We start from the raw sequence: 17,094 nt of genomic DNA, 5'->3' as shown, positions 1-17,094 counted from the left end.
CAAATCGATTTGTGCTCTCGAATTTATAAAAGGTCTAACAACAATTCCAGTGCTGTTCGTTTTTTTTTTTAATTTCTCTGCACACCGTTCGCACTATTTCGATAAATTGTTTTATCATAACTATTGGTAATTGGCATAATGTTCTACAACTTTTACAAGTTTTATTTTCTTCTTTGTTTCCACAAGCGGTATGTAAATCTTCTAATAACATTCCATGCATTAATTCTGTGTATGTGCTTTTAATATGATAAAACTGTTTGTTTTTATCAATCTTTTCACAATTCTTTATAGCTTGCAAGATATGGATAACGTTTTTTTAATATTCCTCACTCCACACCTGACTAGACTTACCGGTTTCAGTCATTTTTATATGTTAATTTCACAACAAATTTATTATGACGGTAAATACTTTGCATTCCTGATAGCCAAACAATTACTAAATAAAGAAAAACGTAACCTATAATATGAAAAGAACCCGGTTAAATTTGTATTTTTATACTGGTTGCCTATTTCAAGTAATGGACAAAATATTGTGTGCCTATTTCGTATATTGGGTTATTATTTTGCCTATTACATGAAATGAGCAACGCTGCTGCCTAATTCACGAATTCGCCAAAAAACTGCCGAATACGTGAAATCGGCAATTACGAATGTTCTGTTTGATATGAGCTTTGGAAACTGCGTCGTCGATTGAGATTACCCCTTAGAGTTACAGGGACTGAGATGAGAGGCAGCGCAAGGTAATCTATTGTGTTTATAAATAATTAATAATAAATAATTAATAAATAAGTTGAAAAACATACAGTCGACTAGTATTATTTACACACAATCTCTAGCGTAAAGCTCAGATATTTACGATTACAAGATATGCGTAAAAGTCCTAGGTGAAAATGATTTTAAAATCGTCGTTTCTACAAGACGGACGAGTTAGAAAACAATAATACCAAAGGTAATTATTGTCATTTTCCAGCTACGAGAACAGCGCGATGCAATTTCCCCTTTAATCAAAGCGGAAGCCGCTTTGTCCCGGGGTTTCGCCAGAAGCAAAAAAGGGAAAATCATTTTAATTGACGAACGAAAGCATTGAAGTGCGGGCCATGCATACCGAACGCAGCTGGAAGAAATTAAATGCGAGAATGTGCCGGCGCGACCCAAACTGAACGTGCAAAATTACGGCAAAGCACGACGAAAAGTTCAATTTATTAAATAAAATTATTAAAAACGAAACAATAAAATAAATGAATCTAAAAAAGCATTGAAATGAAGTTTACCGCTTGAATGTTAACGTCACGTTAGAAAACTACCACCAAATATAAAAAATATTTTCTAATATTCTATACTTACAGTGCACTATGAGCATTATCCTTTTGCTAACAGAAGGTGGAACTCCATTCGACGCAATGCACAAATACGGACCCATGTGCAAACGGTTTACCTTGGTAATGTTGAAAATTGGACCTTCTATGCTCGAGACTGAAACAATAAAGAGACAACCACGTGAAAATTTCCGCAAAGCGCAGCGGGAGAGGCGAAAGTTTGACGGAAACGTCGAAATCGTAAATCAAAACATCCCCGCCGAAAATTTTCCCTTAATTTTCCGCAAACGAGAAAGTTTCCGCAAGTAAACTCGAGTAGAATTCCTAACTTTGGAGATGCAGTTTCGTCAGATAAATTGAAAGCTCTTCAACGTAATTAAGATGCCACATAAATCTGCACCCCTGAATGGAGTCTACGTGCCGGTCGTATGATGCTAATGAGGACAATTTGATTTGAGAGTTATACAGGGTGATTATTTAACACAAGACAAGAATGAACTTTTTTTCAATAAGGGGTATCGAAAAACAAAAAAGATACATATTTTGTGTTAAATAAGTTGCTGACATTAGGAAAAAATCGGAATACAGGAATAGTGGAGTATCATAAAATCCCTAAAAGTATCGCATTGTACTCATTTTATCTACTTATCGGACGTACTTGGTACCAGGCAAAGAGTATAAGATATAGGGGAAGGTCGCGTATATTGTTACGAATGCCATCTATTATTTGTGTCCAAGTACTAAAGTACTGTCAAGCCGGTTTAAAGTAATGCGTCACACTGAAAATACTACAGTAGCTTCTGACGGATAACCACTTCATTTATATTTTAATTAAAAAAAAAGCTTAAAACTATTTCGATATAATTTTTTTTCACATTTTACCTTTCAAACTTCGTTTTCATGAGTGGACACAATCACTAGAGGCGTTGAAACTAGTGTACGCTTTTTAACATTGCCACTAATGGGAGCCTTCCCCTCTATCTTATATTCTTTGGTCCTACGGCAGCAGCTGGCAAAATTGGTATATATGGTCAAATTTAGACCTTTTTCTGTGGCTTTCAGACACTCTATTTCAAAAGCTTGGTTTATAAAAAGTTTTGTGCGTATCTTAACCCAAGTAAACAAACGAGAATAGAAAGAGATATTTCATCTTAATTAAAAGAAGAAACACAGAAGGTTTAATTTAGTTTATCATTTGTTTAACTTTTTAATCCCTAATATAAAATAAATCCAAAAATCCTATGGGGGTAACTCATTGTCTAAAATAAATAATAGTTTGTCACATAAATGTTGCATCAAAAGTCCACCTTTTAAAAAATGTAGTGAGCTGCAGTCATTTCTTAGTCGTTTCTTATTATTACTTTATTTGTCATTGCGCAGTTAGTGTGAATACAAAATATGACTAATTTAATCAAAAATGCATTATCTAATCATTAAATTGTTCAAGGATAAGTTTTAAATTAATAATTGGTGAATTATACTAATGCCGAAATAGCAGATGTGCATTTTACGAACGGGCGTGCAAATGGAAAATCCTTAGAAGCTTGTTGCCTACACAAGCGTATCCTAATCCTAGACACATTGCTACGCTTCATTTTAAACAAGAAATCACCCCCTTAACTGTTTGTCATTTGTTTAGAAACATCTTGTATATTCAGTTTTTATAAGTTGGGTCAACAGAGCAGTATTTTTTTTTCGTATCACTCTTAAGGGGGTGGGGGGTATCATTTCAAAAGCTAACAGGACCGAAGTCACGGTTGACCTTTGTGCAACACGTAAGGACAGACAAGGCGACAGGCTTTTGCAAGAGTCCCACCAGAGCCCGACTGAGGCCGAGATTTGTTTTAAGTGAGTAAGTCCTTTTTAGTTCGTGTGAATGAATGAATATGAATAATGAATATTTTGTAATTTTTTCAGCGTATGTTTTCTGTATGTTGTTTTCTGCTGTATGATAAACGTCACACGGGAGGATAAAATTAATCGAGCCTCTCAGTTACAAGGGAACTAAACTCAAAATTCAACAACTGTTTACACACTACTAATAATAATTTATATAACGTATATTATTTATATTTCCGCTATATATACCGTGTGAATTTACTGACAGGCTTATTGTAGAGCAGGGCCGGGCTCAATCCTTTGAGGTATCGCATTGTGGTACTCTCCTGGGTAAGACTTCTAACCATGCAGCAATAATATGCTATGAGTATTTTTAATGCCAAATAATTCAAATTTATGCGTAGAAATATGATATACAAAGAGTCACAATCCAAAGGAAATGGGATTACTGCATATATTCTAAAATGAAGGGTAGCATCGAATCGACAATAATAAACATGAGATAAGATAAGCACTAACAGAGCGGAAAATAACAACGGACCACGATGCATGGAAGTGCAGTTTTTAGAACGAACCAGTACTTCGTTTTCCGTAATCTTCCACGTTCGTATTCATTTGTCATTTTCAAATATTTAGGACTTTTCGTCATAACACCAGTCACAATTTGATTCATGTTTAGGTGGTTGTATAATCTTTAAGCATGAAAATTAGTTGATCGGTTCGATTTTCAGTTAGCAACTAGGCTTTTAATTAAGTAATTCTACGAGGAATCCAGAAATAATTTAAGGGAAGATAGAAATCTATTGGAAATTAAATTCCATCCAAACCCGTTCGAGAAAGGAATACTAATGCGGTTCGCGGCGCTGTTCTGTTTATTAGAGTCGCGTATTATTTAGTCCGATATCATCAATTGTTTAATGAAAAACTTATCTCCGTTTTCGGGTCGCTGAGTAGTAAGCGTAATGGGCTAAATATTTCATTTAGGTGTTTCTGTTGAAAGTTAGTCGGGTATAGGGGAGGTCGACTCTTTATATTTACAAAAAACGAGAAAATATTTTTCTCCAATTGTGTAGACGATTTCTTTTAGATAGTCTTCGATTCATATTTCGAAACAAAATTGATTGGCTTGTTACGCAGATAATGCCATGCGCAAACATAATCGACAATAATCTGCTCGATTAAGCGTCGCTCCATCTGCCCGATGGAGATTGTATTGTTCTCACCCGTGTTACTCATGTTCCTAATTATATATGGCGAAGCAATAAGATGATGGAGTTTATCTGTATAAATTATTGTACAATAATTTAATGTCTAATTGGTAAAATGGCAGAATAGCAAAAGGAGTGGTTTTCCTCCACAGTATTTATTACAAGCCCTTTCACCTGTTGGCCTAATAATACTTTCTTGTACCAGAGAAAAAATATCTTACAAATCCAAAAAACTGTTGATTAATAAAAATCAACGAAATCAAATCGCAACAAATTACTATTGCGTTACATCGCATTTTCTACCAATTACTGGTTTGATATATCTTATCTAATGTTTGGTAGTGATCTGATTAAACGCATTTGTTTAATTTGTGGTATTATATACCATCTGCATTTATAACAAACTATAACTTTCCAACTCAATGACAGAGACCGGAAACAACTTTTTTCTACTACCGTCTGTAAGCGTTTATTAAACACTCGCTCCGCTGCGCTCCGCTCGTGTCAAATAAACTCATGAGTCAAATGCCGTTTACCGCACGTGTTGCATAATATTCTATTTTATTAACGCTCCTATTATCATTAACGCATACTTCAAATCTAGCTTCATCTATTGATTCAGAGACAATAACATGCGTCCTTTGGTCACCGAGAACTTTTCATCTGAATTTTTTGAAGTAAAGGCTTTTACCTCGAAATACCTAATAATGTAAGCTAACGTTGTAAATTTTAAATCAGTTTTCGTGCAACTTTGGGACAAGTTGCTCTTGAAAGCTTTTTTGTGGTTGCTTGATTCCATAATATTTCGATTCGTTATAATTAGTCTGCTCTTGATAATCCGTTTTATTAAATTTGGAATTGGGATGTAGCGAGTGACTGCAATTTTGGTTTTTTGAGCAACAGATTCAGGCGTTTTTCATAATTTAATAATATTTAGAGCTATAACTCGTTTTGTTAACACTGCTAGTGACTTGGGAAGCGCTTTTTGAGTTTTAGTGTTTGTATATTTAATATAATAAAGTTGCTTTTAAAGTCAAAGTTGGCTTCTTAGTATGGTTATCATTTGCTGTACAGAGACCATCTGTACTTTATTCAAGTGAATAAACAGACCATTCAACTCAAATTGTCTCCATGATGCATTCTACTATTGACAAGTCATTTTGCGAAGACTATTTTGAAAAAATAGCCGCTTTCCGTAAACATTTATAGAAACCAATAATATTGTCTTTTAAATAAAATTTTACTTCTCCCTAAAATCAATTCAGAAATAATATGTCTTCAACTTCACTGAGGCAGGGCTGATATATTAATGGTTTAAACCAATATGTTAAATTTAATGAAATCCACCATATCTCTTCCATAAATAGTATTCTTCGTGACAGCCACACTGGTCACAAATGTCACTCTTGAAATTAGGGGAATATATCGAGAAGAACAAACTGTTATCGACCCTGGGGCCAAGAACCTCGTCACTATATCTACCACTACTATTAACGTTCCTCAAAAAGTAGATCGATCGGGTATTAGTCTCCATTTCTCCGTAAAAGTTATTTATTCCAGTTTAGGAATCTAGCTACGGAAAGAACTGACAAAAATTGACTCGAACCGGACACTCTTTGAATTAACGACTCGAAATTTATTGAATAAAGTTGACCATTTGGACCCCCATCACGACCGCGAGGCGACGCGAATGGTGATAATGTCAACTTGATACATGATCGTATGTGTAATTGGATCCATAGCTCACGCACCCCCCGACACGCGAGGTCTTTTAAGATTTCGTGCGGCTACGACCAAAGTGTTAAAATATTATCTTGTTATCGGCGTTTGCTTCCTTCCAATTTATTATTCGGGTAATAAATGACGACCGGCCGCATACTGGCGCTTTAAACCACCCTTTCGTTATCCTTAAATGGAAAACAGTCCGAAATCGGAACTGCCACCCCGCCGGATAAGAATAATTTTCTCCCCCGGCGTTGGAACTTTTGCTTTGTCTGCTGGGAATATTGTGTTACAATTATCTCCCCCTTTTAAACGGGTCAAGTCGGTTATATATTTTTTGTGGTTTCCTATGACGCTTTGTACAGTGCGTCTCATTTTTGATGGTTATTGTAACTCCCTTATTAATAAAGCTAACGTGTGGCGGCTTTCGTGACAAAATCAAATGAAACGAAAGGTGATAACTTATTTATTTTATATGTAAGATTCAGTGGATTAGTCAGTTTCTTGGGCAATTTTGGTTTCATCAAATTTACTATGACTATGACTGCTGAAAATAGGTCGAGGGGTTAATTCAGATTTGTGAATCTTGGGGAGTCCGTAGAGAATATGAACATGAAAGAGTCTTAAGACTACGACAAATAAACTCATCAGTAGTTGCCGAAAACAATCACGAAACCGATAACCGATAAAACTAAAATTTTTGCACCCAATGAATTCTTCTACCAACGCAAAATCCGAGAATCTATAGAAATCTATAAGTAACCAAACAATCTCAACCGCGACTCTGGCTTTTATCTTTCAACAATGAGGGAACCAGTCATTCGAGAGCCCCTCCTTTAGCTCCGCCCCACTCAAATAATATAAGCAGGTATGGTCTGTCCATAGATATAAGAAAGTGACCAATTGCTTTTGAATGGGATTATCCAAGGGTGGTCATTAACATACAATGCAACGAGATTATTACCTAAAGTTTCGGAATTTAAATTCAGGTAAAATTGTGGTCCGTAATAGAAAATAATTTTATACCCACCTATGTTTAATATTCTTTGGGTTGCTATACTACTTAGTTTAAGTAGTAATCAATCTTATTTCATGTGTAATACAGCATGTGTTGAATCGTGTGTGAATTATGCAAAATATGTGCGAGTCTGAGTCTAGTGAGTCTAGGAGATGCTTCCGCCCAAATGTAGAAAACGCTATTCTATTAAGACTAAGGAAGTTATAAACAAAGTTTATTTGACTCTCATTGAACGTGGTGAATAATCCCATTTCAGTGAGGAAAAAAAGAAGCGATGCTGACATTTTCTCGAGTGTAGATGAAAGTGATCAAGATATAATACGGCGTAGAATTTACCAGTTATACGAGGAACAAAGCGTGCCTACATTAGATATCTTAATTAGAAGGCTGGAAAAAGAGGAAACCGGTGTTAAATGTGGCAGAACTACCTTAAAAAAATGACAAATTCAAGTTTTAATGGAATCTTTTAGAATTCGGAAATGGCAATTGGAATATCTAGAAAGAAAATAGGATTTACAGAGAACAACAAAGGCCAATTATTTACTTGGATGAAACCTGGTTCGACACTTATGATACCCCGGAAAAGGGTTGGGTTGACTCAACTGATAAGTGTAAAACAAACGCGCCATCAAAAAGAGGTAAAAATGGTTGAATTCCAAATGGACTTTCTCTGTCTGCGAAAAATATAAGATTCTTCTCTGGATTACCATGAAGACACCACCGCTGATTTATTTGAAAGTTGGTTTAAAAACAAACTAGTTCCAAACATTCCTCCTAATAGCGTCATTGTAATGGACAATGCAAGTTGTCACAGTAGACAGTTGACTAAAACTCTTTCCTCATGTGACACAAAAGCAACAATCCAAAACTACATGTCTAATAAGGACATTTATTTTCACGAAGATCATACCAAATAGAAATTAATTGAGGTTCTACAAAGCTTGAACCTACAAAAGAAATACGTCTGTGATAATTATGCAAAAAATCTAGGGCATACAGTTTTAAGGCTTCCACCCCAGGCTTAATTCCATTGAACATGTTTGGCACCAACTGAAATCGGCCATTAGTCGTGACAATGTTTTTCCCCGTGTTGTCTCCAATGTCCTCAAACTTATAGAAACCACAGTTTTTAACATCCCTCCACAAAGTTGGACAAATTCTATTAAACATATAGAAAAAGCAGAACGATCGTATATAAATATTGCAAATAATATAGAACAAATAATAATTGGAACAGGCCAAGATAGCGATAGTGATACTGATTTATTATATGAATAATTTTAAGTAATTTAAGTAGGTAATAAAAATAATTTGTAATTTTATTTTAGATTTAAACAAAAATACATACTGTCGTGTTATTGTCTATAACATTTTAAAATAACATACGCCGAATGATTGCGTTTCTGCCTAGAATAGGTTGTCTTAACTTACGCACTACGTAGATAGTTTCCTTTTTTGTAATTCCAGCATATGTCAAATCCATCTTGATTCGACCAACTGTATTTAACTTGTGGTCGTCTTCTGCCCCAATAGGATCGCACGGTGTAATTCTGTTAAAACACCTCCTCGGAAGCATTTCAAATGGCAAGCAGTTTACATCAGCTCCGGTGTCCACAAAGAATGGGATTTTATACTCTCCATCTACTAAAATGTCCACGCACCATCTGTCCTGCTTGTTTAAGTATACCAGGCCGATGAAGTTTGCTTTTTCATCTTCACCTTTGGTTACTTGAGACACGATCTGCTCTTCTGGGTCCTCGGAGCTATCTGAACTTTGACTGGTACCTTCCCACTCTACAGCACGAACATTCTTCTTATGACTTTTGCACATGGCACTCCAGTGCCCACGTTTAGAGCACGAACGGCATACAGATGTCTTCGCTGGACATTTATCCTTGCCTTCACATTTAAACAAACCGCAGTAATCACACTTGGTATTGTTTTTGCTTGAAGATGTTTGATGCTTCGTGTTGTTTTCTCTGATTTTATTAAACTTTTTCTGGTTACTATGGCCTCGGTTATGGTTTACTGCACTAACTGACTGTTCCTGTCGGATTATTTTGTTCTGTGAACTTTGGAGTTCGGCCTGTCTTACTGCTGTAATCGCTTCTGTCAGTGTTAGCTTGTCTCGAAGTTGTAAACGCTCGCTAACCTTTATGTCGGCCACGCCTATCACAATGCGGTCTCTAATCAACTCATCTTTTAAGATGCCGTACTCGCCGTATTCAGCTAAAGCATGTAAGCTTGTTATGAAACTCTCCACAGGTTCGCCAGATTTTTGAACTCTTGAGTTGAACTGGTACCTCTCAAATATAACATTTCTTTGAGGAATAAAATACTGATCGAATTTTGTCAATATTTCATTGTAGGTTTCGTTCCCATTCAAGTTTTGCTGCAGCAGAATTTCTTCAGCTTCGTTGCCCATCAAGTAAACCAGTATATCCGTCTTTTCTGCGTCGGTTTTCTTGTTACAACCGCTCACCGACATGTAACGTTCAAAACGTTTTCTCCATTGTGCCCATTGCTGTGGTTGTGAAAAATTGAGTTCCGAAGGCGCCTGGACATTCACAAATATCTCGGGCTGCGCTCCTCCTGTAGTCTGACTAGTGCTTGAGTTTGTGTTTGTGTCGCTTGTATTCGGCATCGTGGTGCCTGAAATAACCTGCCTTTCTCCCCCTTTTTAAAACTTGCGCACAGCTGCAACCTGCCGATCCTCGGATCGCGCGGTATTTTACGTCAAGTCTTTTTTAGGTTAATTTTCTCCAAGTTGGGAAACGGGACTCGATCACTCACTTGTTCAACTTCTCAAAGTTTCAGAAGGCACCGCTGCCACCATGTCGTGTTATTGTCTATAACATTGTAAAATAACATACGCCGAATATACGTTTTTTAACACCTTTATTTCCGTGACCTTCTACTAGCATGGCTACCATAGAACCGAGTCCCCCGCGAACCATGGAATCTCCCTGGTTGCATCGGTTGCCTGATGGCACACATACATAAATAAATAAATATTGTTTAGTATCTTTCCTAACAAAACCGCAAATAATTAAATTCTAAGCAAAGTACGGACTTGTTCGGCCATATTTCATTCTTACAGCTTGCCCGGGTCTTTCCTTAGTTCGTATCGTATCGTATATCTAAGTTCAGTAAATTCGATTCATCAACAATATCACATAAGAGCTATTTCAAATACAAGCATTTATCTGCATTTTTATTTGTTTTTTATGGGTAAGCCAAAAAAAATGCTTTACATAAATCATATGTATTATTAAATGCGCATAGAAAATACACTCTTGCTATATTCAATTTTTTATAATTCTCATATTTCGGGTTAGCATTAGCCATAACTAAAGAAAGAACAAAAACATTGCTATTACGAAATGTCATGTTTGTTATAAAGTATATTAGAAAAATGGACACCTTTTTCCGTGGCCTACTTTAAAAGCTTAAAAAAATAGTTTGAATATCAAAATTTATGAGTTTCGGAAAAAAACTAATTAACTCACTCGATCGAAATTAAATAAACTTATCCAGATCACTTTTCCTCTCAAGTTTAGGTTAGAGCGTAAGCGAACTGTAAAGGGTGTCGTCTAAAAATCACCCTGTTTGTGTTATTTCTTATTAATAAGGGAGGAACGCAGAAAAGCAATCAAATATAAGGCACACATAATGTTTTTTTTTCATTGATATTATTGGGTATATTTTAAATTGTAAGGCAATATAAACCTAATATATGTATTTGTCTTTTTTTAAGTGTATTTTTTAATGGTGAAATCAGATATATGTTAACTAGACTGGGTTAGAAAGGACATGGTACTGCTTAAAGAATGGCAATTTTTATTATCTCTTGGCATTCGGTTCTTTAAGTTAATAACAATAAACTTTAAATACCAACGCCCTATGACTTCTGATATATTTTAAACATTAATAAAATAACAACAACTCCATGAGCAACTACAAAAAAATGTTCTCGGTATTTTATAAGTATTTAGGAAAAAGCAAAATATTGAGTTTTAAATATTGTTGTAATGTCGGTTTTGATAATATCTCGAAAATTTACTATTAAGTCATACGAGATTATAAAAGCCAGAGAAGTATCCTGAACCTTTTGACGCAATCTAGTTAGCGTAGATTTGAATCCGCTATTAAGCAAAATACTAAAAATTAGAATGGGATGTGTACCTCAGTTTTTAGCCAAGAGCATATAATATCGACGAAAAAAATCCACACGGTATAATCCTTGGAAAAAGAAAGTGTTTGAAAACACACCTGAAATACGATTTTTGGTGAAACGTCGGAGATATGCCTATGGGAATTCCACAAGCGAACGGAAGGAAGATCTTTCAAAGATAGTTCCATAAATCTATATTATACTATGTTTTTTGAAAATATGTTTCCATCTCTTTCTCTAATTAGCCGCCAAATTCAAGTAATTGTTTACTTGTGCTATAAAACGTCGACACCAAAAATTCTCAAGAAAAACTTATTGCGGCGTCAGCAGTTGACCCTTCCGAGTGTGACAGTTCAAGCGTAGCTTTACGATAAATTTCAACATCCTTTCTGCCGCTCCTGACTTTGACGCATCCTTTTTCTTAGCGCACCATCCGATAACAGTTGATTTACTTTTGCACATTATCATTTAGTTCCGTTCGATTGTCAGGTAACCACGAAGACTTACAATAATATTGAAACGTGAGGAAAGCATTTTCTGGTCTGGTCTAAAAAAGAAATTGCACAAGGGCCGCTTTGCCCTATATTCAGAAGAAGTAATGTTGACTCATTCCGTCCAACGTTGTTAACAACCTGAATAATGAAGCAAAAATCCCTTTGACGAAGCCCGTTCTTTATATTTGGTTTATGACTATATTAAATCTTAATCTCCCCAGTATAAAAGCTAATCTCTTTTTGGTTCTTTGTTTAAAACACCGCAAGGGATTTTTGAGGATTAGCGCTCCTTAAACATTTAAAGACTCGCGAAAAGTTTTATATTGTGTTGTGAATGGCGCTTTCTCCAAAAACTACTCCCCAATTCGTTCTATGGCTCTATTTAGTCTTTCGAATCGACTTTATGTATCTTAAAGGTTTACACTAAACCACTCATATCCTCAATAAAAATTTGCATATAATTCTTTTTCTTTTACGTGCTATTGATTGTTGTCGTATTGTAAGTAACTAGAAAAATGGTGACGATATGATCATTAAAAAAAAACAAATATTTGTAAATGTTTACAAATGTTTACAAAATGTTGACAAATGTTTGTAAATGTGTTCACTGTGTTTACAAAACAGTAACTTAGCATGTTTCACTTTAAATATCGTGTTTTATTTTCTCAAAAGCTCTTTCACTTCAGCCCACAAATATTTTGTCTAATCAGAATAATTCGTTTATTATGATTCATCTGTAAAATAGAAAATAGTATGTCATGCAACAAGTGCGGTAAACAGCATTTGACTCGCAACGAGTGACTTAAAAAGTTTACCAAACGTGTTGCACTCTATACTTTTTCTACGACCATTAGTTATGGGCATATTTTTGCAAAACAACACGAGTACATTCACTGACATGACCGTCAGAATTGAAAAACGTCGCAATTCAAGGCGTGGAAAAAAAATACCGAAAATATACGAAGTGGCTCAGATCCGTGGGAAACGAAACTGAAGTGGTAAAGTTAGGCATTTTACAGGCGGGAGTAGAAAAAGTGAACTTTTCTTCACTTTTTGGGCCAGTGTGTAAGATACAAGTCGTGTAATTATGAATTTGCAGGAAGAAACTACAGATATCATTCATCTTATTCATAGCCAGTCTCGAAAGGTTGATCAATGTTAAACGTGTCATTTAATGAAATCGTTTAATATTATATGTAGCATTTTTTTATTGTTATTTCTTTATAGTATTTATTATATTGTTAATTATCTGACCTTTTGGCAAAGTAATTCAATTTTCAACTGGCTTAACGCAAATAAATGCAATTCATATACTTTAGCAAAAACGCCTTATTCATATCAAACAACCGCAACTAAGGCATCACTTTTAATTGTCCCTTCGCGACAACGAGGTCAACAAAAATATACGCTTGAACCGTGTTTTTTTATTTGCTCGCTTATTCCCCCGGGAAATATTGATAAACCACTCGCAATCCTTTGTCTCTTTGTTTTTATTTTTTTTTGCCAAACGTATCAACTCTCGGTTAACGGATCGAGTTAAGCCCGCGGCAGATTTTCTAATCCCGTTTAGATGATTTTGATTTTGTTCCTGAAAGTTTTAAATTTAATCTCTTTTAGAAAAGGTCGGTACGAGTTAAAATTTTGGCCTTATTTTCATAATTAAAACGTTTCATTTTACAGTTAAACATTTGAACATTCTCCAAAAACTTTCTGTTTACTGCTTTCTCATATGGAGGCTCTACTATCAGGTTTTTTTTCCTATGTCTTTTCCCGTTTTAACCACGCATTGGGAAGTTCTCCACGTGTGGAGCAAGTCTCTAGGATGCAGAAATGCAATTTACGCACTACATATACTGTTTAAGCCGTGGAATTTTTCATGTCGAGACCTATTTTCACAACAATATTTATTGACACTTCCTAGAATGTATGTTAGGCCGAATTTGCGTAATTGCCGATTTTATGTATTCAGAAATTTTTTGCCGAATTCATAAAATAGTCAGCAATCTTGCACATTTCATGCAATGGGCAATTCTGTAATTTTATTTTGCCTATTTCAAAGAATAAGCAGAAGTTTTAGCGGAAATTTAGCTTTTAGCCTTAGCAACCGGTTAAAACCGATATACTGAGTTACAAACATGTTTTGTAAAGAACTTTTTGTTCCTTCCAGAATATCGAGTCGTAAAAAACTATATAATAAAAGATAAAAGCCTATAGTTTTCAGAATTTTATTTAAAAAATATTTATTTTTTCTATACATATAGGCATTACACTTTTATATAAAAAAAATAATCCTTATTACAGCTTCTTCCAATATGACAAGCTGAATTGCATAAATAGTTTTTACACATTTGCACCTTTTCGAATTGCACGTTCTTGAACAACTACAGCGTTTATACCCTTGTCCTGAAACTTATTTGTTTCATAATTAGGCACGTCGTTTAATTTCAATTTTTGTTGAATTTTGTTGGCTGCAGAGAATTTCTAACCAGGTATGCACAATGCCATGCTTTGTACCGACTTTACATGTTCCTTATTTTTCTGCCAAAACTATTCCAATGAAATTAGTTGGGTCGCCTCTTCTTCTATCGAATTCACTAATACGTATTAAACAGCAGCAACATATCTATAAAAATTTCAACTGTTTAATTATCACGGCTCATAAGATAGACCCTGGAGACAGACGGACAGACAGAGGTGTCTTAGTAATAGGGTACCCGTTTTTACCCTTTGGGTACGGAACCTTAAAAATTGAATGAGTCATTTGTTATTATTATATTATTATTATTATTATTATACCTAGTAGCACATTATCTCCAACGTTGAATGATCCAGTTTTTTTTTGGATAAATCAGTCATTTTTTTAGCTTGTTGTAAAATATTCGTATAAGTCACGTTTCTCAATTGAATAGCAGGATGCTCGTGTTGCCATGCTTGGAGTACCCTTTGAAACAAGTACCGTCCTTTATTCTCATTTTCTATAGGAATGAAAATGAGCTCCAAAAAATAGCATTTTGTTTAGTTTTCACGTAATTTCCTACTTACACAACTGCTCAAAATGACGATATATTTTTGTTAACATCGTTCATGTTGTTCACGTTTTCTATGCTGATACTTCATGAAGCGGTAAATAAAGTTCTGTATTCTCCTCAACCTGAATGATCTCTATGTATTCCTATGGTACTTCTCTACCACTACCATCTTTAGGTTGATGTTCTTGGAGTTGTATTAGGTCACAATCATTTTTTTCTAATATTCCATCAAAGGCAGCATCAAGCCGGGAAGAAGTGTCTTCCGTAACCTCTTGGTTATTAATTGAAAATTCCGTAATAGCTACTGGTACTGTCAGTACTGTCTTCATTTTTCTGTTCCTTATGATAACCATTCACATTATTTTTTCCCGGTACTTTAAGTAACTCATTTATATCTTCTTCTGTTATGCCATTAAAAATTGTAGCAAGGAATTCGGAATTCTTGTGGTACTTTAGATCCTAGGCCTACTTTCGGCGGCTGATCAAATATAGCTTCGTAAGGCTCCATTTTTATTGCATCTTGATAAGTGGTATTTATTCCCCATTGCATGAATTTCAGGCCCACTCACCAAGAAGTAGTGTTATTGCAGCGCATCCAAGCCATTAACGAATCTTTTACGGAGGAATTTGCCCCTTTCACAGTACGTTGGCTGCTTAACTCTTTGATTAACTCTCGGTCGTTATGTTCAAAAAAATATTTGGAAGTTCTTTGGCTACTTTAACTTCACGTTTACATTTAAGTGGTTTTAAAATACAAAATAAATTTATATTAGCCATCAGGTAACCTTTGATAATCGGTCAAATCGATATGTGCTCTCGAATTTAGATCTTTGTTGTTGTTATATTATAACCATAATGTTCATTTTCTTTTCCCTTGTGTCCACAAGCGGTATGTAAATAACATATAATAAATAACATTCCATGCATTAATTCTGGTGATTTTATTATCTTTAATTTTACTTACCTTTGTTATTCCCACGAAATTGTCCAATTTCTATGTGATGTTAATATAATAAAACTGTCTGTTATTATTAATATTTTCACAATTCTTTATAGCTTGCAAAATATGTATAACGTTTTTTTTTCACTCCATACTTGACTAAATTTACAGCTTTCTGTCATTTTTATACATTAATTTTGCAACAAATTTATTATAAAAGTAAATACATTGCATTCCTATAGCCAAACAACTACTAATTAAACAAAAACATAACCTATAATATAAAAAAGAATACGGTTAAATTTGTGTTGATATATTTCAAGTAATCGGCAAAAGATTGTGTGCCTATTTCGCGTATTGGTTTATTATCATTGTACCTATTAGATGAAATAAGCAACGCTGCTCTCTAATTCACCAATTCGGCAAAAAATTGCCGAATAGGTGAAATCTTCAATTACGCCAATTCGGCGTAACATGTGCATGTAAAAAGCAGTTCTAATATTTATTTGCTCTCAAAAAACTCAGGTATTCAGTACAATTTAAAACCGAATCTTAACATAAAAATACCTACACATCGACTGCCTCTTATTTGCAATAGTCCTTTTTATTTTCTGTAAAAATTTTTAGTAAATTGCCTATCAAACTGAAGGAGATAGCTAGTCAAACAAAATTCAAATGCACTTTTAAAAACAAATTGCTGCGCCTCGCCTATTCAATATTAACGATTTTCTTTCTTGTGATACCTTTTAATACGTATTCCTTGTTTGTTATTGTCCATATACTTGTTATTTTGTTATTAATTAATTAATTATACTAAGACAATTTTATATTTTCGTATTCGTATTATACAGACAATATCCAACACTTGTAGCTCGTCTTGTGGAAATAAAGCTATCCTCATCCTTATTTTATTCTTAAATACTAAAATTGACAAAAAAGAATCCTTAGAAATATGTTGGGACTGCCCTGACATACTTCATGTAGAAATTCTTTTGGTTAGTTGGTCACAGGACGTTCAAACGGTATACGTCCTAAGGAGTTTTACATACATACAGAATTGCAATTGCCACCATAAAATTGCTAATAAATCTACTACTTCGTGTTCCAACAAAATCATTCTATTTTATACATAACGTGATTTATATTTCCTGTAAAACTTAATAAATTATTGAAATAATTCAGGGGTATTTTAATTTCACCATTAAAAATATTTTTTGGGCATATTTCCCAATAAGTAAAAAAATGTCGGCACCATTTCAAAAATGAACATCATGTATTTATTTCATATTTTAAAACGACAATCGTCTTTTCTAATCTAATCTAATCTAATTTGGCGAACCGTTTATACAGAAAT

General features: G+C 34.5%; 1 protein-coding gene across 1 annotated transcript in view; it reads right to left on the bottom strand.

Annotated features, from left to right (window-relative positions):
* The window catches only part of LOC132701171 (neurotrimin-like), a 251,586-nt gene that overhangs the window by 34,305 nt on the left and 200,187 nt on the right, over positions 1-17,094 (bottom strand). Inside the window, exon 5 of the mRNA XM_060668895.1 lies at positions 1,345-1,473. Coding sequence (XP_060524878.1) covers positions 1,345-1,473 — 129 coding nt within the window. The remainder of the gene's footprint in view (positions 1-1,344; positions 1,474-17,094) is intronic.

This window comes from Cylas formicarius, unplaced genomic scaffold, assembly GCF_029955315.1.
Source record: "Cylas formicarius isolate icCylForm1 unplaced genomic scaffold, icCylForm1.1 PGA_scaffold_4__25_contigs__length_36172078, whole genome shotgun sequence".
Lineage (NCBI taxonomy): Eukaryota > Metazoa > Arthropoda > Insecta > Coleoptera > Brentidae > Cylas > Cylas formicarius.
Note: the sequence above shows the minus strand (reverse complement) of the source record. Positions and strands in the feature narration are given on the sequence as shown.